This window comes from Nannospalax galili, unplaced genomic scaffold, assembly GCF_000622305.1.
Source record: "Nannospalax galili isolate Female #2095 unplaced genomic scaffold, S.galili_v1.0 scaffold139, whole genome shotgun sequence".
Classification (NCBI taxonomy): domain Eukaryota; kingdom Metazoa; phylum Chordata; class Mammalia; order Rodentia; family Spalacidae; genus Nannospalax; species Nannospalax galili.
In genome coordinates, this window is record NW_008345884.1 from 3,644,884 (window position 1) to 3,668,962 (window position 24,079).

The 24,079-nt window shown below is 40.3% G+C and overlaps 1 protein-coding gene across 10 annotated transcripts in view; it reads left to right on the top strand.

The window, feature by feature from the left end:
* Positions 1 to 24,079, top strand: part of Osmr (oncostatin M receptor) — a 70,224-nt gene that overhangs the window by 23,977 nt on the left and 22,168 nt on the right. For all 10 annotated transcript variants that reach the window (XM_029567797.1, XM_029567795.1, XM_029567796.1 and 7 more), the window contains 5 exons: positions 6,414 to 6,586; positions 11,668 to 11,839; positions 14,831 to 15,106; positions 16,298 to 16,433; positions 17,111 to 17,259. In XM_029567797.1, coding sequence (XP_029423657.1) covers positions 6,414 to 6,586; positions 11,668 to 11,839; positions 14,831 to 15,106; positions 16,298 to 16,433; positions 17,111 to 17,259 — 906 coding nt within the window. The remainder of the gene's footprint in view (positions 1 to 6,413; positions 6,587 to 11,667; positions 11,840 to 14,830; positions 15,107 to 16,297; positions 16,434 to 17,110; positions 17,260 to 24,079) is intronic.

A 24,079-nucleotide genomic window follows, 5' to 3' on the forward strand; every position in this document is an offset into this window, starting at 1 on the left:
AAGTGTTTCTTTTCTGGTCCTGTCTGTTTGGTGTTCTATATACTTCTTGTATTTGTATGGGCATATCTTTCTTTAATTTTGGGAAATTTTCTTCCGCTATTCTGTTGAGGATCTGGTTCATGCCATTATGTTGGGGTTCTTCTCCTTCCTGTATGCCTATGATTTGTAAGTATGGCCTTTTAATGGTGTCACACAATTCCTGCATATTCCATTCTTGGATTTTTAAAAATTTTTCATAGTCTTTGCTTGAGCGGTCTACTTCTTCTGTTTTATCTTCCTGTCTTAATACTCTATTTTCCATTTCATTCATCCTATTGGTGAGGCTTTCTCCTGTCGTTTCTAATTGGCTTACTGCATGTTTCACTTCCTTCTTCATTTCAGCCTGAGTATTCTTCAATATTTATAACTCTTTTCTGAATTCATTCAGAAGTTTATCCCTATCTTCCTTCAGTTCTTTGATTTCTTTGTTTGTGTGTTCTTTAAATTCACTGAATTCTTTTATCATGTTTATAATTGTTCTTGTGAGTTCCGTATCCTGCATTATCTCTAACGGTTCTCATTGTACTCCTCTAGAGGACTATTGGTACTTGGTGGCGATATGTTATTTTTGTTTTTCATCTTATTATTTTTTCTCTGTGATTTTGACTTGTGAATTTCTTTTGTAGTTTCTGATTCTTGTGTGTGACTCAAGTTTTCAAGTTTAGGTCTGCTTCTTTTTTAAACTTCATTTGTCTTTGTGGTTTAGTTTTAGGGCATGAAAAGCTGGTTCTTCTAAGCTTCCGGTTCTCTCTTTTGATTTTATGTTGGAGTGGCCAGATTGCTTTTGTCTTCAGGAGTTCCCACAGAGGCCCAAGTCAGATGAGGATCAGGTGCTCTCAGGTCTGGATCCCTCCAGGAAAGATTTTGGCCTCAGGAATTTGGGGGTTGGACTGGCCTGGGAGCAGGCTCCAAGAAAGATGTTGGTCTAGGACAGCTGGTGGCCATGCTACCCCGAGACACAAAGGAAGATGGAGGCGTGAAGCTGCCCCAAGGGCTCCTGGGGAATGCACTGAGGAGCTGGTTTGGTCTGGATGCAAAGGATCAGGAAGGGGAAAGGTCAGCCCCAGGGTCCAGGAAAGAGGCTGGTGGGTTGTTAAGGTGTTAAGGTCCAGGGAAGCGGAGGGTGGTGAGGGCGGGGCCAGGCCCAAAGTGCTTCTGGGGACATGAGAAGGAACAGGATGCAAAGGATCAGGAATCAGTGGTGTCTGGGGCACCAAGGCAAGGAATGGGACAGGACCCAGGCCAGGAGGAGAGACCCTCTGGGGAGATGGGAGGGTGAATGAGGCTGAGGGAGTCAAGGCCCGAAGCGGACGCAATCGACTTACCCTGGAGAGAGGCCTGTGGGTCGGAGGGAGGCCTGTGGGTCATGCAGGCCCAGCCGCTCCATATTTTTTATTTTTAAAGCCTTCTTCATGGGTATGAAATGGTATCTCATCTCATAACTTATCATGATTTTTATTTGCATTTTCTTTATTACAAGTAATATTAAGCATCTTTTCATGTGTTTTTGGAAATTCATTTTTCTTCTTTGGAGAAATGTCCAAGTCTTGTGTCCATTTTAAAATTGATTCTTTTGTTTTTCTGTTGTTGATTTGTCAGCATTCTTTGTATATTCTAAATACTACAGTATTATCAAATATGTGATTTGCAAGTGTTTTCTCCCATTCTATAGATTTGTTTTTACTTTCTTGGAAACACTCTTTGATGGACAAACTTTAATTTTGATGAAGTTCAATTTATCTGTTTTGTTACTTATACTTTTCATGTTATATCAAAGGACTCATTGCCAAGCCCAAGGTCAGGGTGCCCACACTGAGCATTCACTCTTGCCACATTGCATTTGCAAAACCATCACAGAGATTGGGCAAGTTTCAATGGCTACTGCCTTTCATTTTGTGGGTGTTCTTATTAGTATCACTTCTGAGGAATCTGTTGTCTGAAGTCTTCTGCCTTCTGAGGACAATCCCTTAAGTGAATACAGTGTTTTCAAGGTTTATTAGTTTATTTCATGTGTATGAGTGTTTTGCCTGCATGTAGTCAGGTGTCTCATGTGCATGCAATGCTATTGGAAGCCAGAAGAGGGCATTGGATTCCCTAGAACTGGAGTTACAAACTGTTGTTAGCTGCTATGTTGGTGCTGTGAACCCAACTGGAGTCCTCTGAACCAGCAGCCAGTGCTCTTAATCACTGAGCCATTTTTCCAGCCCCTACTGTTTTTGCTTTTACTTCTCTATGAGAAAAGTAGCACATTCACATTGGGGCTTTGGGAACTCTTTAGGTGTTGGAGATTGCTTATTTTTTATTGTCAAGCGATACTTTCTTGCCTCTGAGGAGGGAGAGGCTGCTGGGGATTGAACCTAGGTCTTTCCTCCCGCTAAGCATATGTTTAGTTACTAAGCCTCTCCCTTTCTTGCTTTTTAAATGTAATGCCAAAGGAGATCAGATCACTAGAGCCAATTCCCAAAAAAACTAGAGAAATTAATGCTAAGCAGTTGATATCTGTCATACCATAGGTCACCAGACACCAGCTGATTTTGTTAGAGGAATCTTGATCATTTCAAAAGCTTTGTAACATCCCCAGTTTATATCAGGCCCTTCAATTCAACTTTTGAAATCGTTGAATTGGCAATAACACAATTCCTTTCCATTCTCTGTGGTGTTTCCCTCCCTTACGTGGAAAGTCATGATTAGTTTTGTAGAGTCAGCAATGGTCAAGGTGGGTCCAACTCCCCTCTCTCTGTGGAAACTTCACTTTCCAAAAACACATTTTCATTTTAAAAAATTTTTAAATATGAGATTTAAAAATACTCCTAGTTCATCTCTGTTATGGATTCAAACCAGTTAGATTGTCCAGTAAAGATACTTTGGTTTGGGCTGGAGAGATGGCTCAGCTTTTGCAGCAGACTGGAGTTTAGTTCTCAACACCCATGTCAGGTGACTCACAGCTGCCTATAACTCCAGCTCTAGGGATCAGACACTCTTTTCTGGACACTGAGGGCAGCTGCACTCACATGCACATACCCACACATATGCATGTAATTAAAATTAAAATCTTATTTTTAAGGAATAAAATAATACTGTTTATTAGTGTTTACAAGAAAGTACAGTGTACAGAACTATTCAAACAATGAAAAAACATAATTTAAAATTCAGAATTGCCAGTAAGGTAATAGTCCCTTGTGAAATCACATGTAGACATTGCCCATTTAAGAACTTATTTTGTGGTGAAAATGTGTTATATCTTGAGAGAACATTCAAAGGACTTCCATGAAGTAGACTATATATGTGAACTCACTAGTATGCCTATTTATTACCCTCTGTTGTTCTCCTTTCTAAATGTTATAGAATACCCACACAGGCACTTGTTTACATATATGCGTATATATTATAGACTAGAGTCTACATGTGAGGAGGGAGAGCATTATTTTTTTTCCTCTCTGAATTGAATGACCTCACATAATATTATACTTTCTAGGTCCATCTATTTTCTTGGAAATTTTATGATTTCATTTTTTTCGTTTGAGCTGAATAATATTCCTTTAATGTCTGGGTGAGATTTTCATTACCCACCTATCTGTTGGTGGTCAACAAGGTTGCTTCCATTTTCTTACTAGAGTGAATACAGCAGCAATAAACACAGGGATGCAAATATCTCTATGGCACTTCAATATCTCTACTGAACAGTAATAGCACAGGGACTAGCCACAAGTATCAACAGATGAGACTCAATGAAATGAGAAAGTTTCTGCACAGCAAAGGAAATGATTAGCAGAGCACATACAACTCACAGAATGGGAGAAAATCTTTACCTCAGACAAGAGGCTAAAAAGTTTACAAAGAAGTGCAGAAATTAAATACCAAGGAAATAAAACTATCAATCAAGAGACTGGATAGATAGTTAAGAGCACTGGCTACTCTAGCAGAGGAACTTGGTTTGTTTCCCATACACAGATGGTAGCTAACAACCATTCATAACTCCAGTTTCATCACCCTCTTCTGGTGTCTTTGGGCATTGTAGGCACATGGTGCACTTACGCATACATGCAAGCAAAATACTCGTACATATAAAAATAAATGGAATAAATGAAAATTTTACCAATCAATAGATGGGCTAATGAATTGAATAGACAGTTTTCAAAAAAGAAAGAAAGAAAGAAAGAAATACAAATGACCAATAACCAGTTCTAAAAAGTGTTCAGCCATGTCTGGCTATTTACAGTACTGCATATGCATTCCCTCCCATTAAGCAGGCCTTAATTCCAATTAGAGAGCTATTGATTACCCCCAACATAAAAGTGGCACTACTACTTTTGCCACATTCCTAGACCAATGTAATTTCTCACTTTATTCTAAATATGCATCAAAGAAGCTTCTTTTTGCAACAGTTGGAGACTATTACAGAGCTCCAGAACTTATCAAATGCAGAAAATAAGTGTCTGAGATGCTTAACCTTAAGTGACAAATCTTCAGCGCAACCTCTATGTTTAGGATGAATGCATCTCTTAACTCCCACCAGAGAAGTTTCCTTGTATATCAGATGGCGATTAACACAGAGACCCACAGTCAGCCAATGTGCAGGCAACAAGAGGCTGCAGTGCCGGGACTCAGGTTTGGTTTGCTTAGTGGGGGACCTACTGGCTTCGGGGCAGAGGGTCTGATTGGTGACAGAGTCATAAACTCTAGGATCTGTGTCTTCCCAACAGGCCAGTTTATTTTAAAATTCAGATGGTTTTTATACATCCCAAGGAACTAGCAGTCACATGGGATATGGCAGTCACATACAAAGATTTAGGGTACAAAGAAACAGGACATTTAATCTGTTAGTTGGTGCCAGAAGGATTCTTAAACTTTTACTCAAGACTATCAATGCCCATCCAGTAATTTATTGGCCTTAAAGTGGCAGTCTTCTTTTCTCCAATGCTTAAGTCAAGCATGGCTCCTGACACTCAAGGTTATCAATGCCCATCCTGTAATTTATTGGCCACAATGTTTTCTTTCTTAGAGCTAAAAGCATGGTGAACTTTTAGCTTTTAACTCAGGAGTAAACCTTTAACTTGGCCTAATCTCTTAGCCAGGGATAGCTGAGTTATTTGTTCAGGACAAGGAGATGAGCTAAGGGTTGTTGACCAAGACTCCCACAGAGCAGGGAGCCTGCACTTTTATGACCAGGCTGCTTTCTCCTGCCAGTCTAGGGATTATCAGAGCCACTGTTTTCATCGCCCCTCCCTTTGGCAGAGAACACAGCCTGGACCTATAAGTTTTAGGTTTACCTCACCCCAGGGCCTGGCATCCTGGTTTCCTATACCGCAGAGTGCTTATCTCTGAATAGGACAGCTATTTCAAACCTCTGCCTCCCAAGGCTCAGAGATCATTGTGTGGATGACTACAGGGAAATAGAGTTTTCCAGAAAGCTGGTCATTTATTCATATGAACTCACAGCAAGGGTGACAACATGCAGAAGTCCTATGCAAGCTCAAATCAGACAAAGTCCTAAAACAGGGAAATGGATAAGAAATTCCAACCCAACCTAGGGAACTTTTGGCAATTGATGGCTACTGGGAGAAAGAAAGACAGTGTCTTGCAGGGTTAGGGCTCTTCATGGGCCCAGTGGATGGACATTGGGGAACACGGATCATACTCTATAAGCTGTGTTGTGTGTAAGAGAGTTCATTGAATTAGACGAGGGGTGGGGGGCATGGAGGGAGGTGCAGAGAGGGCAGTGGATCTAAATGCCATCAAACTTTATTGCATGAAAATTGCAAAAATTCAATAAATTTTTTAAGTGTTCAACATCCTTAGTTATCAGGAAAATACAAATCAAAACTACTTGGAGATAGCACCTCACCCCAGTCAGGAAGTCTGTCATCAAGAAATCCAACAAAAGATGTTGGAGAGGATGTGGAGATGGAGGAATCCTTATTCACTGCTGTTGGAGTACAAATTAGTACAAAGATTATGGAAATCAGTTTGGAGTTTCCTCAGAAAAGTTAAAAACAGAATTACCATAAAACCCAGCTGTTTCACTCCTGGGCTTCTACCCAGAGAACTTCATACCTTATAATAAACTTAAAGTCTTTTTTCAATAAGATACTTTGTTTAACTGTTTACCAGCTTATTAACTTGTTCTGTGTTGTTGAGCAAGTTCTCTCATTCATAAAGGTCTTAATTTCTTCCTCTGTTGATGTAACTTCTAAATTCCTTTCCAGCTTCTCAGAGTATCTGGCTCTAGGATGTACTCATGAACAGTCTTTTCCAAAGCTCATCAATGAACATATTGAACAGCATCTGCTCTATCTGTGGTTGTTTGGACATGCTCCTGTTGAATGCTGTCTCATGCCTTTTTTTTTTTTTTTTTTTTTTTTTCGGTCTTTCAGTCTTTGATGAACCTATCCAGTTGGTTCCCGAGGTACAGAATGTTTCCACCTCTTCTAAACCGCAGCAAGTGAATTTACAATGGACTGTCCCAAACCTTGCTCATCACCAGGAATTAAAAATGATGCTCCAGATAGAGATCAGTAGAATCAAAACATCCAATGTGATACAGGTGGTAAGTATTTTTTTTTTTTACTTTCTATTTAAAATTTTTTTTCTCATGTCACAATTTTTCTTTTATAAAATCCAAGAGATCTCATTATGCAAACATCTACCACTCAAAACTGTTTTCCTAAACAATTGCATTCCTGTGTTTTTAGTCAAGAGAACATACAAGACAGAGTAATACAGCCTCTTCCATTTAAAGGCTACATTAAGAAAACAGATTGTCTTCCCAGTTCTACTCTCTACCCAGTGAGAGTCATTGGTTCCATCCTTGTGAATACTGGATCCACATGTTCATGAAGACCAGCCATCTCTTTCCTCTTTGTCATTTCTTCTCTGTCCTCCAGCAGATTTCCTAGATAAGATGTAATGAGTTACCAATCTTTTTCTCATCAGTGAGACTTCTTGGGAGTTGCTTTACTTGTTCTGTGCTGAAATGCACAGAGGTACAAGCTCCACAGCATACAGATCAGCTGACATGAGGTTTTCTGTGTCCTACGTTGGAAAGTAACTTAGTATCTCTTTCCTCAAATGTGAGGTTTCTATCAAAATTAAGAAAATTCTTCTTGGGATATACAGACAGAAGGATCAGGGGTTCAAGTCATCCTCTGCTACAGAGCAAGTTCAAGGACAGCCTGGTTTACATGAGACCCTGCTTCAGAAAAAAAAACAAAAATAACAATAAAAAGCAAACAAAACCAAAAAAAAAAAAAAAGAATGACCAAGCAACCAAAAGAAAATCCTTTATTTTTTTTTCAGTTTGAATTATTTAAGACATATTTTCACTCATCTTGCTTCAAATGATGGATGTGTCTATTATGTCTGACACATCCTCATCTGTGTCCCTTTGCGCACGTTGATCATAAGGGTTACATATTGTCATGGGATATTTAAGGGCAGTAGAATGTTTTGTCCTTGAAGGCACCTTAGAAATCTCCAGGAGATAAAGGACACAGAGGACCGAGCTGAGGACCTCTGTCAGCCCCATCCAAGTGCCCCTTTTCTCAAACAGGGGATGTACAGGAATCTAGAATGCCAGTCCCTTCAGTGGAGCCTAAGCCACTAATGTTAAAGTCTTCAGTTCCTTTCCATAACCTTTATTACACTTGAGGTCTGAGCAAGTGGCCTAAAATAAATCAATGCTGATTCCATCCTTTAGGGCTTATACTAGGTCTATAACCTAGCTTCTCAAAGGGCAGTTTCATACAATGGTAGCAGTTGAATGTGTACCATCACCATAGAAATGTCCATGTATAATTAGCTATCTACTTCCCACCATCAGCACATCTGCCCAGCATTCCACCTCATGATAGGAAACTTGATTTTTATGATTTTGATGGATAGACTGGTTGGTGATTTAGGCCCAGGGAAACATTCAGCAAAGGTCTTATTGAGACTAAGAGTGGTTGGGAAAAGTGCTGGAGGAATTTAGGAAAATTAGCATGTAACACCATAACAAAAATAACATTAACCATAGAATAAGGCATCCTATTCTGTATTTCTCAAAAAGACAGTTCATATTTATGTCATGTCAGTAAAAAAGTAAGTAGTGCTAGCCATAGACCAAGTGGATTCCATTATTTGTTTTCTTAAATCTGTTTTCCTAGTCGATTCACCTAACGTAGTCTCTTTGCAAGGGAAAGCAACCTGTGAAAGTTATTTCTATAATTTTATGAGGGCTCAAGACCCCAAAAGACAAGGTTCTGCCCCATCCATTTATTGCACTGAACTCAAAACAGGAAACCCAGCCTCACTGCAACAATGAGGAAAACCAGGGCACAGATATCTGTGTGTGGTTTAGTATGCAGCAGGCAGGGGGTATAATTCTTCACCCCCATGCTCAGACAGGGGACATTGCCACATGCTGTGGCCAAGAGAAGCCCTTGTCTCACTCTCCTGTGCCTGAAGTTAATTTAAGGAGCGACATGGGAACCTTCTCTGTTAAGGGAGAGAAGCTGCTTCTGTCTGGACAATGCTGTCCTTTCCCTGCATACAAACCAGGCACTGCAGTGTCACTCATGCTGAAGGGGGAAGCTTGAGACTCAGCTTTTCAGATCATTGTGCTCCCAACAAGCCAGTGGAAAAGCTCATTGACCCAGGTGCTCATAGCTAGACGAGGACACCTCCTAGACAGTGCTGGCAGCACAGAGCCTTGTGGAGAGCCACCCTACAGTGATCCTGCTCTTCTCTGCTCTTCTCTCCCAGGCATTTTCTGTATGCTTTTGTCAGTGGCAGGAGAAGGCAGAATAGCAGCTCAGGCTTGGACAGAGACCTGGAGTGTGAGTCATCGAGGCTAGGACTCATGTCTCAGCAATGAATCAGTGACCTCAGACAGATTTCTATGCCTGTGTACATGCCAATTTCTGTGACCTCATAATGTTCACAAGGGCCAAATTCAACTTGCCACTTTGATGAGTGAAAATAGACCAAAGATAATTCCTCACAATATTTTTTTATAAAAATCACTGAATTGATACATTCAAAGTTTTATGTCCTTCATTGACACAGTTGTAAAGAGCACAGAGCATAAATTGAGGCCGGAGAGAATCCACAGTGTCTGGGGGAAACATGATCCATTGCATATTAATGAAGTGACTACATTACTCAGGTCAGTGTTAGACTGCGGGCCTTAGTCAGGTGTTGTACAAGGCCTGGGGAATTTCAGTGCTGAGCACACAAATGGAATGTTAAATGTGTGTGGAGGGTAGAGGTCGTTAGTGAGTGGTGGGGTTAGGTCAGATTTAGTCCCACAGTTTAGATGAAGGATTCTTTGAATCAAGATATGAAAGGAGAGTTGAAGTTAATTTAGCATGAAAGAGACAAGATCTCTGGGATGATCCAACATGTACTATTAGAGGCCCTGAGAGTGGGATGCTGGGGAGCTGCCAGGTTTGAAGGCAGGATGCAGTGTGTAGCTGAGCACATAGAGACAGGTTGGGACAGGAGGGCACAGCATAAGACCACTGGGAGCCATGGGGAGAACACTCAGGCTGTGCTTGTCCTAAGAACAGTAAGAAAGAAGGGAGTGGTAAGGTGTGATGTAGTTTTTAAAGGGACATTTAGTTAACTGTCTGTTGGAGAGAAGCTGAGAGGACTGGCGGAGGGCAGTGTGGCCAACAGGACCTGGGCTGCAAGGACTGGCCAGGCCAGTGATGCGGTGAGAGAGGGGCTGGATTTGAGGGAGATGCAAGAGGTAAACTCAAATCTATGCCCTGCTGACGGTATGGGGCGGGGTCACCATCATTGATCTAATTCCATTTTTTTCCTTATTGTTTAGTATTTGCTTTTCAGTTTAAAAATCTTTAACCAAAAGCCTCAAGATTGCTCATTAAATAGTGAAAGTTTCATGAATTAGCATCATAAAACTTACAGATAAAATATACTTTATGATCTAAGAACAAAATAAAATAATGAGCAAAACAAAAACTTGGTTTTGGTTATTTTGAAACAAGGTCTCCCTGTAGCCCCGGCTGGCCTGGAACTCACAGAGATCCACCTGCCTCTTCCTCCCAAGTGCTGGGATTAAAGGCGTGCACCACCACACCTGGCCAAAGTAAAATATTAATGTTTAAAAATTACATATCTACATAGAGTTAAAGAAACATACAGTTAAATCTACCTGAGTGGAGCAGGGTAGGAAAAATTCCAGGGCTCTGTGAACTTTGCTGTGTATGTGATTTAAGGTTGGTGACCTGGACAGGGCACAAGCATAAGGGAGGGAGGCCTCAGAATTGCTGCCCGCATGTGTGACATGTGGTTACCATCACTGAGGACTTGTCATTTGCCTTTGGGTACATGGGTACAGACTCACACTAGCTTCTCCAGGAAATGCATAATGTTTGGGGTCTTCAGCTCCCAGCTGTGGGGCATGAAGGCAAGGGAAGAGTCTGGAGGGGCACACTGTGGAGAATGAGTTCCTGGAGCTATGGGAAACAAAAGAAGAAAACAGGATCCCTGCTCCAGCCACTGGACACAGGATGCAGGAGGGCTTTGTAGGAGGTGGAGATGGAGGAAGTTGAAGGAAGGAGAAGGAAGGCTTCCTAGAAACCTGGGTACACTTCTGCTATAGAGCTCTTGCTTAGCATGTGTGTGTTAACCACTAGGTTCAGTCTCCAACACTGAAATGAACAACAACAGCAACAAATTCTTCACGAAGGATTTAGAGTATGATCTGGGACTCAAGAATGCAATTAATTCCTAATGGAGAGTGAGGAACACTAAATCGGGAATACCTCATGAGAAGATCCTAAAGTGACAGAACAATCTCAGAAGTGTTGGGTAAACCACTGGGTCCAAAGAGAAGATACCATCAAGAGGCATTATTGGGAGGCAGGTTACAGAGGCCTTGAAAGGCAGAGTAAGATGTAATGCTACCATTGGAGACAACTACATTTGAGAATGGAGATGCCAGTGTCTTAGAAAGATTAAGGCCAAGTTCAGCCTGACAGACTCTCCAAAGATCATTGTAAGAAATTCTGTTTGATTGACATCTGTAGGGCCTAAGATTCCCACAGACAGAACTCAGTGGAGTGGTGTGGTCCATCTGGCCACAACATCTGAAAAGATGAGCTAGAAAAACAAGACAGACAGGAAGAAGAATCCATTGGCTTCTAGAGATTCTGGTGTTCCTGGGGTGCCACGAAGGACTGCCTTGTTGGTACTGTTAGATTTGGCTGACCTGATCTGACCCTGGTTAAAACAAATATTTGAAAGTACCTACTTACTTTTTAAGGATGACTCAATTCACTAGGTTTCTAGAATTTTCATAGTGGGTTCTCTGTGACCAGTACCTGTCTAGGATCTTTCTGCAAGACTTGAGTGCCTTTTTCTTTTCTCTTCACTTTCTCCATGTGGCCCCCTAGAATGAAAGAGGAATAGGGATTGAAGGGAAAAGAGGCCGTATCTGTCCACTGCTAAGACACCAGAGTAAGGGGACAGAAGAGGAACTCTTCAGTTCGTCAGGAATGGACTTCACTTACAAACTTTCTGGAATTGATTAGGTGTAGAAGCTTGTCCTTTGGAATAATTTAAGAAAGCTTATTTTCCAGGACATAATGGCTGTATATTTCCAAATATTTCCTTTACTTTTAGGTGAATTACACTACCACTGTGAAGTGGAATCAAGTTATGCACTGGAACTGGAAACCTGACATCCCTTTGGAATGTGTAAAATACTTCTTAAGAATAAGGGGCATGGTGGATGATGATAAGTTCCTCCTACAGAGTTCCTGGAGCAACTGGAGTTCCTGGCAGGAAGCTCATAGTAAGAAGTGGAGGTGGTCACAAGAATAAACAGGTTTACTGTTACTCAGGGGTCAGTAATTAACTAGTAGATGTTTCCTTAGAAGGACCCTAGGTTGATACAGACATTTTTTCCTTTGATCAAAAGAAACTATAAAGCACAGTTTTTAAATTCTTCATCATACCCTAGATGTCTGAAATTTTACCTGTGAACATCCTTATTGAGATAATTAGGCAATTCAGATAATTTTGCATCCATTTTTCCAAAATATAAAATGTATTTACTTTAAATGTTAAATGAACAAAGTAGAACATCAATTGTGTATGTATTTTCATGAAAACAGTACAAAATGTGTACACATTTGGAGCAGGTATTGGTTCACTTCTTCTGTGAAGGACCTGGCAGTCTCTGTGTAACTTTGTCACTTAATTCTGTCTTCAGAAAGCAGCCTTTGATGATATGTAAGGAAGCAGTGGTGGCTGTGTTCCAATAAAACTTTATTTACACAAATACATGGTCATCTTGAATTGGCCCATGGACTGTAGTTTCCAATCCTCCACCTAGAGGAGGGGAGACACATGGGAAAAGGAAAACAGCTTTCATTCCAGGGATGAAATTATGGACAAATGTGTTTTAAATATCCCTTAGTTTTGATCATCTAACATTTTTGTAAGTAAACTTTAGAGCAGATTCTAACTTCTCATGCTCTGGGCAGGCCAGGTCTATAGCAAGGCATCTTACTCTGCACCCTGCCATGTTATATGAATTCTGCCAGTACAATCATTCCTTTGCCAAGTATTTATGCAGATTTATTCATTCAAACTGGAAACCTATTAACTCAAGAGTAGCTTAGTGTGTAGATTAATAATAATAACAGAATTAAATCTACATTCCACTATTTTAAACAGTAGACATTATTTAGCTATCACATTAGTCCTATGAAATAGACTTTATTCTTTTTCCTGCTTCCCAGTTGAAGAAAGTGAAGTCGAGGGAACATCAAGAGCCCGTGCAAGGCCACGTTATTAACCACTATAGTTTACTGCTGAAAGAGGGACACATATACATGGATAAAAGAGATCAAAAAGATAGTGAGAAAGCCAAGCATGTTGCCATATGCCTATAATACCGGTATTCAGGAAGGTCGAGTAAGAGTTATAAATTCAAGGCTAGCTTGATGAACTATACAGTGAGTTCAAGGCCAACCTAGACTATATAGTGAGAGCCTATTTCAAACCAAACAAGAATACTAAGAGAGAAAGAAATAGTCATGTTATAAACAACTTTGATATAGTGGGCTGGATTTCTCAAAACTGTAATTTCAAAACTAATGCAATAATAAATGGAAAATCTGACCCTCAGAGTTCTGGTTCTCAGGATTGCACAGTAGAATCATCTTGAGATCTTCAAAGCCCAATAGCTGTGCACAGGCCGCTTGGCACAGGTGATGTCAGTGATGGCAATTTCTAGTGGCCTGGTAGGTGGCCAGGCAGTCTGCAGCAGGCTAAAGAATGAGGTGGGGTAGGAAAGCCTGAGCAGCTGGTAACCACAGCTCCATCAAGGAGGCCACCTCTAAGGAAAGGCTGGAGAAGGTGGCAGGAGGGAGGGAACTCTTTAAAGAAGGAGAGCCCTGAGGTTTTTGATGGGTCAGTGGGTCATAAAGAAGAGGAGATGAGGGTTGAATGAGCAGCTTTTTGAGGAGAGGTGATATGGTTTGGTCTGATGGAGAGATACCTGTCTTGGGAGCTGGGCATGTGCCTTAGTTACTTTTCCTGTTGCTGTGCTAAAATACCCCAACACGACCTGGGAATGGTGGTGCAGGCCTTTAATCTCTGCACTCAAGAGGCAGACTGATCTCTATGAGATCAAGGCCAGCCGGTCTCATTAGTGAGTTCCAGGCCAGTTAGGGCTACAAGAGATCCTGTCTCAAAAAATTAAAACAAGCTGGGCATAATGACACATGCCTTTAATCCCAGCACTTCAGAGGTAGAGGCAGGAGACTCTCCAGTGAGATTGAACACAGCCTGGTCTACATAGTGAGTTCCAGGCCATCTGTAGCTACAGAGTGACACTGTCTCAAAAAGACCAAAACAACAACAACAACAACAGCAACAAAAATTCCCTGACAAAGGCAATTAAAGGGACGAAGAATTTATTTTGGCTCACAGTTCAGAGGTATAGTTCATCTTTGTGGAGAAGTTTAGATGGTAGGGGCTTGAAGCATCTGGTCATGTGCCATCCATAATCAGGAGGCAGAGTGTGATGAAATGTTAGTGCTGAGCTTGCTTTGTACATTATATACAGTCCAGGATCTCATCCAGGGACTATTGCCACCTACAATGAGAAGATCGTCCCATCTCGTGTAACCTAATCAAGATGGTCGCTCACCAGCATGCCCAGATACTCATTGCCCAGACCATTCTAGATCTCATCAGGTTGGCAATTGAGATTAGCCATTATAGCAGGCCTGGTAGACCTGAATGTGGATTTTCCACTGACAGGTTGAGAAAACTCAGAGTTCCTACCTATCCCACTTTTGGAAGGTCTTTAGGATGACATAACAGACACCACGGTGTTCTGCATGTGTGTGTGTGGTGGGGGGGTTACTCTATAGAGATCAGCTACCAACACCAGCACCAGCATAACAACCAAAAGTGGTAACAGTAGTGCTACTTTGGCTGGAAGAGTGGTACCATGTGACACTAGGAAGAATGCCAGAAAGGACTGGTCTGCACCAGCCAAAGGCCACAGGAATAATGTGGAAATTTCAGGTATTTTCTCCAGGTGGTAGAATAAAACTAGACTTACCTACTGACAGGGAGTGGGAAGGGTTTGTCTTGAATTCTGAATACAATACCAGAAAGGACTGGTCTGCACCAGCCAAAGGCCACAGGAATGATGTGGAAATTTCAGGTATTTTCTCCAGGTGGTAGACTTACCTACTGACAGGGAGTGGGAAGGGTTTGTCTTGAATTCTGAATAAGCTTCTAACCAAAGCTTTTTGTCTTGCAGTACCAGTTTCTCTTGAACCCAATACAGTGCTAGTATTTCCTGAAGATCCACTGGTGGAAGAAGGCTCCAACATCACTATTTGTTCTGTGTATGGAAGGAATCAGCATAATGTGTCTTGTTATTTGCAAGAAAAACCAATACCTGGAGAACAACTTGATTCCCATGTGTCCATATTCAATTTGAATAATGTTGTTTTCTTTAGAGACACAGGGACAAACTTTTTTTGTAACAGCATAGATACCAAACTTGAAGATGGTATTGTTCTCTTTGTCTCAAGTAAGTAATTGAGACGTTTCCTCTTTATTCTAATTTTCTGTGAAGTACCTTGAATCTCCTTTACCAGGAGACAAACATATTCGTACATAGTCTTGATTTTCTGTTTCACAAAGACTTCCCGTAGAGATTCTGAAAGTTATATCCAGAAGCAGTACTGCCAGGATTTCCTGTTGTTGCCTTGCCCTTGCTGACAGCTTTATTCCTAGAAACCAATAGTATTAAACAAGAGAAATTTCAGGTCATGACACGAACCACTACAAAAATATTTTGCTTTGCCTCAGCTGTGCTAGAATTTGCTCAGAATTGTGGAGGGAGGAATGGGGTATAGGCCAGCCAACCTCAGAAAGAAAACTGGGTAGAAGTCCAGAGACCTAGGCTGATCTCATCCCATGACTGGACCCATCCTCTTGGCTATATTTGTGAATGGGGATGGTGGTGTTTGAGAAAATCAATGAACATGGACAGCATCTGGCCCCAACATGATAGCTGCATGCAGAGGTTCTACAAATGGTGGCTGTTACTGTCTTCACTCTGGAAAATTAGCTCCTTGGCCTTTTTCAGTGGAGTGGGGGCTTGCTAATCTTTCTGTGGGTCACATGTGCCTGTGCTATGGTCTTCTGTGTTTGCTCTTGAGATTTGTATCCCTCTAGGCAGTAGGGCAATATCTGAGACATCTTCCTCTGTTGCCAAAGAGGTTATTCCAGACTTGGATACCTAGGCCATCTGAACTGCGGTCCCTGTGAACAGTAGTGGCTCCACATTTTAGGGGAGCTTTGTCATTCTTGGGAGCACTACTTTCAACTACAATTTAACCCATTCACAAAGTCTGGCTGACTGGCTGACATTCTGGGGCTTTCTATAAGCCACAACACCCAAAATGGGACACCACCCAGTACTGGGGACACACACATCCTCTTTCAGATGGACCAATGCCAGCCACTTGCCCAGCACTAACTGCTTGTCCCCAAGATACCCCAGAAAACAGAGAACACAGCGAGGGGGCGGGGTGGTGTTGAAGCCCCTGAAATGTGCCTTTCTGAGGCTGTAGATTGCTGATTTCCACCTTTATGATCCCTTCATTGTTTGGGGGACTCACAAACAGAGCTTTTCTTTTGACTAGTTATTCAATAGAATGGCTTAATTATCTCTTTCATCTTTTTTTTTCTTTCTTTTTTTTTTCCTTATGGACAGAAGTACTTGAAGAACCCAAGAACTTTTCTTGTGAAACTCAAGACTTCAAGACTTTAAACTGTATATGGGAACCTGGGGTAGATACGGCTTTGGCTTGGAAACAACAACCTCCCCAAAACTACACTTTATTTGAATCGTAAGTTAGCTCTGGTTACATCATCGGAAGGTTCTTCCTTGTTTAAGATCCTGTGACAGGTGATTCCCTCTAAGAGAAGCTTACACTCTTATTCTTGGGTATGTATAACTTTCTTCCGAGCACCTCTCTTTCTCCTAACCTTTGTGGGTCGACCTATATTAAAATTCATCTTTAATAAAATCTCTAACTCTGCTTCATTAAAAAGAAAAATGCATGTGTGTGACTGCACAAAGAAAGCTCCACCAAGACGTTGTAGAAAATGTGTACATATATTTCAAAACTCCCTGCGGGATCACAAGGAAATCTTGAAGTGATTACAAGTGTATAGTACCTTCTACCTGAGGTGTTTTTAAAGAACATATACATAAAAATAAGGACAGTTAATGATGTATCTTTGTGTTAAAATAGTCTTATCTGATGATGTGGCTTTCTTTTAATTTTTCAAGAATATTCAAAGTAGATTAATGTTCTCATCACCCAGAAGGGGGAGTCAGAAATTTATTGTTAATACATTCCATCCCATAGAGAAAATTCATCGAAATTATATTTTAATTGATGGTATATTGGTGACAGATCAATGAATTGTGTGGTTTGAAAGTCTCAAGGGTTAGGGATATATCTGCTTTGGTAAAAGTATTTAAATCCTGTCTTTGGTGTCTTCTTTTGTTTTTTTTTAGGTTCTCTGGAAGAAGAAAACTCTGTAACAAAAGCTCATGTGATTGGCAAATCACTGATGATTCTCAGGAAATATATAACTTCACACTCATAGCTAAAAATTATTTAAGGACGAGAAGTGTCAGCGTCAGTTTTCACCTGACTCATCGAGGTGAGACACAGTTGTCACAGATCATGGTGGCCACTCACATAACTATTTTATAGACTATGATCCAGTGAAACATTGCAATAGATTTGGGCCTAATTCATAGCCTAAGTAAAAGTTAAACTTTATCTCTGTCTGCTCACACCCTCATGGATGTATGTATCCCTAAGTAATTGTTTTGATCACATCTCAAGCATCAATGAGCTCACTAACCAACTTCAAAACTAGCACTCAGATATCTACTTACTTCCTGTTGTATCCCACAGCCTCCCCACTCTTATATCCAACATATCATGCCTTTAAATTGTGTATAGATAGATGTGTGGGTGGGTGTTCTCATTTCTTATGTAGCTCTAAAGATATGGGACATTTTGACTTTAGTGTATATTAAGGACATCGATCCATATATAACAATCTAGTAATTACTTATATAATATTAAGGTGGTAAGATGTGCTCATATTAGGGAACATTTCTGTAGTCAATTCATTGTATTATATACAGTGCTTCATGCAAATACACAATATTTTTTTCATTCATATCTTTCAGCGGATTTCAAATTTTATCACATTTCACATGGGATACAGTTTTAATTAATATTAGAACTCTTATATGTGTCCATACACATCTACAGTTATTTTCTTGTGTATATATCTGTGGAATTGATGGATTCACAGACTACCTGAATGTTTCTCTTATGGTCATCCCATTATATTCCCGCCCTATGGATTTACTCGTTCTCCCCAATTTTGTATGATCACTTTTTATTTTTGCTGATTGAATGGTCACAAAATGGTATTTCGTGATGGTTATGAGGCTCAATATCTCTTCTTATACTCTGGACACATCTGTTTTATCTTTTACGACACGCTTGTTCGTATTATCTGTCCATTTTCCTTTGGCTTGTTTATAAGAGTGTTTCATCTATTCTTGATGCTGACCTTTTGTTCTGTTTCTGATATCTTCACCGGGTTTGTAGCTCTTCATTTCTTACTTGCCTACTGACAAACAAAAGATTTCAGTTTTAACATAGATAACTATACCTACATCCTTTAAAGAAATACTTTCCTATTCCAAGGTCAAGGTCAGAAATATAGTCACAATTTTTGCTAAGAGTTTTAAAGATTTTTTTAAAAAGTAAATCTGGGTTCCATCTGGTACTGACTTTTGCATATCAAATAAAGTAGGGATATAACACTGAGTTTTCCTTAGAATAACCCTTTATCCATTCCTATTCATTGAATAGCTCTTATTTCCCTACTGACTTAACGTGCCAACTCTCATTCTTATGACAATGTAATGGTGTCATAGCATTCTAATGCCGCTGGACAGTTTGTCTATTCCCTGCAAGAATAGCCCACTAATTTAAGGAACTTTGACCACAGTTGAGTCTTGATTGCAGTAAGTCCCCCTCCCTGCTCTTTGCCAGGTGTATCCTTGTTACTCTACGTGTCATGCCCTTCTATATAAAGCATCATGTCCTTTTATATAGAGCTGAAGATCAGTTTATCAAATTTTATGAAAACCTCTGCTGGTATTTTGGATTTGTATTAAATCTACAAATGTCCCTGGATAAATCAATACTTTTGTATTACTAAGTCTTCCTATGCACAGACATTTAATATTTCTTTAGGTCTTTGTTAATTAACATTTGTTCATAAAGTTTTAAAATTTTTCCCAAGTATACTTCTTTATGTTTTTTGAGCTATGACCACTAGAGAAACTTTTGAAAATAGTTCATGTTTTAACATACATTTTCTTCATTTTTCTTTGCTCTCATTTTATAATTCATATTCTCCCGCTTTGGAGACTGTTAGATCTTTTTGATGATTAACTGTATTTTTAATGTTCACCATTATTTCTTATGCAAATGCTTGCTTGCACATTCTGGTTATTTAAAGTTTGCTCTTCAGAAAGGGCTGATGGACCAGTACTCCCCTGGTGTTTGTATTTAAAAGTCAGTTTGACTAGGTATAAAGTAATTTAACATACATTTTCTCCCTTGAGTCCCTTACTCCACCCCCTGCTGGCATACAGAAGGCTGATGCAGTCCTAATGCTACTGACCATGTATTTCTATTATTACACAATTGGTCTTTCTGTCTGGATGCCATGGGATTTCTTTTGTTTAAAATCCAGTAATTGTACTGTAGTTTGTCTATGTGCTGTCCATTTTGGGTTGATATTGTCAGTAACAGGGTATGTTCTTTCAATATGTGCCTGCAAATAATTTTCAGAAAGTTTATTGGATTAGAGTTTTCAGTATTTATTCAAGAATCTACCATATTGGAAGGTAAGATTAACGGCTTGTCAGTTCCTTCCATTGGTTCCTGGTTTTAGAAAGTCTGATTACCCATATAATGGATCTTTCTGACCTTCCGTATTGGACACTTTTTCTTGAATGTTTTGCTGTAGGCTTTTAAGTGGTGTTTCCTCTTATGTTCCAATTGCCTGAGGACCTTGTATTTGATCCTGTGACTCTTCCCTGTATTGTTTGTGTGGGCCCTTACAAGTTTAACTATTTTGCTTATTTTTAAAGCCATTTTTTGCCTTTAAAATACCCTGTTTTATGATACCACTTTTATGCTCATTGAATTCCCACTCTACTGCCATAACCTGTTTTCCTCTACCTTCTTGAATTTGGTCTGATGCTCCTTTAAATACAATATGAAAAGCCAAAAATCTCCATTGAAACATCAGTTTGGGTATCCAAAACAATCCAGTAAGTTTTGACATGGTTATGTTTTCTTTTTTTTTTTTTTTTTTGGTCTTCATGAGACAGTGTTTCCCTGTAGCCCCAGCTGTCCTGGAACTCACTATGTAGACCAGGCTGGCCTTGAACTCACAGAGATCCGTCTGCCTCTGCCTCCCGAGTGCTGGGATTAAAGGTGCGCACCACCACACTCGGCCAATGGTTGTACTTTCACTTTAATGAGCTATGTATGATCCAGATTCTATCTATAACCTAATTCATGGATTCTTTATATTATAAATTTTCTAAATAGAAGAATTTTCTGTCTTTTTGTCATTAATTTCTAAAAGAGCTTCATTCTGTTTAGAGAGCTGCACAACACATGCTTGCTGAACTTGCCAAGGTTGGTTTTAGGGTTTTGAATCTGGCTGTCAGCATGTTGCCTGTGGACGGGAGCATCTGTCACCTAGAGCTTTGGAATGCAGAATCTCGGGATCTGAGCTGATGAACCATCAGTGCAGTGTGTCTGACTATTAGCCCACAGAATAATAGTAATTTTAGATATGAAGGTAATCAAAAAGTCCTCAAAATAGGTAAAGCAAAAATTTATAGAAATATAGTAATTTAGGACTAATCGGCCAACTCCATCAATAAAAAACACCTTAAGAACACAGCTAACACACTGAAATAATAGACACTGATGGTCTCCAGAGACCATGCCCAACAGCCCGCAAAGCATTGCCAATGCCTTCAGTCTCAGCCACTTGGGATGATGAGGGAGATGATAATGAGTTGGAGCCCAGTCTGCATAATATAGTGAAACCCTAGAAGAAGGGAAGAAAGCAAGGATGGGAGGACAATGTCCATGCCCCAAATCTGAGCGGTAACTTTGTGGTGGTTTTCTGCTGCCACACTCTACTTAGTGTGCAAAGTTCTGGATATCTGTGGTTCTAAAGGTTCTGAAAGTGAGGGCTCGACCACAACTTGCTAAATGGCTTCCAAGGCATCCTGTTGCACAGGGCTCCATTAGTACCTTTATCACCTTGAGTTAGAGGGCCAAAATGACACAGGTTGGATATATGCTATCTATATCACCCAAAGAAACTCACCAGATACTGGGCCTCCTTTTTATTCATGGGTGAGTCAGGGTCAACTACTTTTTTCTCTGGGATATTCCTTTGACTTTCAGCTCATATGGTCTTGGCTTTTGGCATGCTATAAGAAGTCTGTTGTTTGAAAGTAAGGGCTAGAGAGATGATTCAGAAGTTAAGAGCACTGGTTGCTCTTACAGAGGACCTGGATTTGATTCCCAGCACCCACATGGTAGCTGACAGCCATCCATAACTCTAGTTCTTGGGTCTGTTTCCACATTTTCTCCTCTAGTCTCATTCATGTAGCCAGCACATTTACATCATCATGTGTGTATGCATGTGTGTTTATGTTGGGGGGGGGACTTATGTTCCACTCACTGTCTTTCTTTCCCCACAAATCCTCCAACCACACCCAGGTCCTATGCCTCCAGGCTGACATCTCCACTTGGGTTAGAGGTGAAATGGGACATTGCCCTTCCCACTTAGCCCTTAAGGTGTGGTCTGCCACACTGGATCTTGTTCATTGGTTATCAGCTTGTGTTCACTGAGATAGAACATATATGCACAAGTTAAATAAAGAGGATTGGTCACCTACACACTGGCACCCATGCACAACAAAAGCCTCCATTCCTTGCTAGCCAATCCCCCAGCCCTCAGAAAGCTGCCAGAGCAATTCTCCTTGTGTCTCCCACTTGTACTACAGCTGAGGGACCTAAGAAATCAGCCAGACCTGGGTTTTATACCCTGGAGACATATGACTCAGGACACCTTGTTTCTAGAGGTAACTAAAACAGAATCCAGACTGCTCTCTCATGATTCTGCATCCCAGAACATTCTACAGTTATTTTTAGGAGCTACAAACAATAAAGGGATATGAACAAGGTCAATTCAAGGCTCTCTAGAAAGGGGTGAGAACTTGGCCCAGTCCAAGTTTAATATTTCATTGCTTCAAGTAAAATGCTAAAGCTGGACAATGACATCAGTTCCTTCATGCTTTCTGTCTGAGGAGTGTGGTAGTGATCCTGTGTTACACCAACAGACAGCGGAAATCCTACCACATTTAGGCTTTTTGCTTTCAACACTCATGCATCCCTTAAAGAATTGAAGAGGAGGTAGTCTTCTATTCACCCAGATGGTAACCGTTTTTGTAGCTCTTTCTCCATTTCTGAAGATAGAATCGTGTTGTTTCCCTGAGGCATGAAGGGCTCCCTTTAGCATTTCTTTTGGAGAGGTTCTTTCTACTAGTGAGAGATTCTTCTTTTGGTAATGTCTTCATCTGGTAATGTCAATTAGCCTTATTTTCTGAAGATAACCCACTGGGCATCAAATTCTAGGTTGAAATTTCTTTTGACACTTAAAGCTGTTCCACTACTTTCTCTGGCCTCCTAGTTTTTTGTGTAAAATATGTAGTAATTTGAACCATTCCTTGATGTGTAATATAGACCTGTTTATCCATTGCTTAACATTTTGCTCTTTATCTTTGGTTTGCGATATTTAATTATGTATCTGCAGGTAGTTTTCTCTGAACTGATCATTCTCTGAACTCCCTCAGTTGATAAATTTTACGTAAATTGACAAATTCGAGGGCTGCCATTGCTTTATTCAGTTATTACTTTGAATCTGTTTTTCTAGGACTTCTGGCACTTTTGAGGCTTTGCTCCTTTTCTTCTCAGTCATTTTTTTTTTTTTCTGGTCTTTAAATTGGAAATTTTCTATTGACTCGTTTTCAAGACCTTTAGGTCATCCCATGGCTAGGAGTCATTTCTGGGCTCTTTGTCCTATGTGTGATTTTAGCCTGAGCTTCTTGAATCTGTAGATTGAGTCTTTCGTCGAATCTGGGGGTTTTCATTTCTTTAACACTGTACTCCTTCCCTCACACTCCAGGGCCTGAGTGTGGCGTAGAGCTTTGTGACTAGAATTTCACATTTCCTTGAATTTCTGTTCATTCTTTAATGTCTCTTTTTTTCCTGCTGTTCAACTGGATTGGTTCTGTCTGTTGATCTGCCTTCAGGTTCTGATCTGTTATCTCTGTTCTATTATTAATACTCCCAAAAGAGTTTTTAATTCTGTTGTGTTTTCTTGATCTAAAATTTCTATTTTATTTTTCATTTCTTTGTTGAGACTTTTTTGTATTTCCATTTGCTTTGAGGATTTTTCTGGTTGCTGTAAAGCAACCAGAAAATTTTATAATAATTTATAAAAGTTTCCATCTTTCTGCAGAAAACCTGGACTTGCTTGGATCCCACATGGTGGATAACAACTGTTTGTAACTTCAGTTACAGGGGATCCAACACCAACACCCTCTTCTGACCTCTACAGGCACTGCATGATACAGGTCCACGTGAAGGCATAGCACTCATACACATAAAATAAAAATGAATAAAATAAAGAAAGGCTCTGTCTCTCTACTGAGAACTGTTCTCTGTCTATGCATTTTGACTGTGTTTAACTTTGGCTTGTGGAGCTATTAAGAATTTTTTTGTGTAACTGTCATTGACAGCTTTATGATTCTTGTTTAAAGCCTTTGACAGATAATCCCAACCTCTGGGTCACCTTTTTACAGACATCTGTCAGCTGTATTTTTCTATTTGAGCTGGCGTTTTTCTGGTTCTTATTATGCTACACCATTTTGGGTTTTATCCTGGACATTTTGAATATTATGCTGTGAAACTCTAGATGTTTGAATCATTGGAGAATATTGACAGTTTTGTTTTAGTTGGCAATTATCCTGGTTAGGTTTAGACTGTGTTTCAAACTGCCTGTTATGGGTGTTGGTTCCAATGATAGTTTACTTTTCAAAGTGTTTGTGCTGCCTTCTAAATCTCTTCCACTTGTTTGTCTCCCATTGGCCAATCTGGGACTGGAGAACGGCCCTTTAGTTCAGTCCACAAGGCTTCGGAACATTGTGCCACATCAGAACCTGGCATGCACAACTGTGAAGCGAGCTGTGGCTCATAACAGCTCATGAGGTCACTCTCAAGCACCTTTTCCCCTGTGATTGCCCTTGTGTTTCTCGATTCCCTGGAATGCTCCTTTATGATTCTCC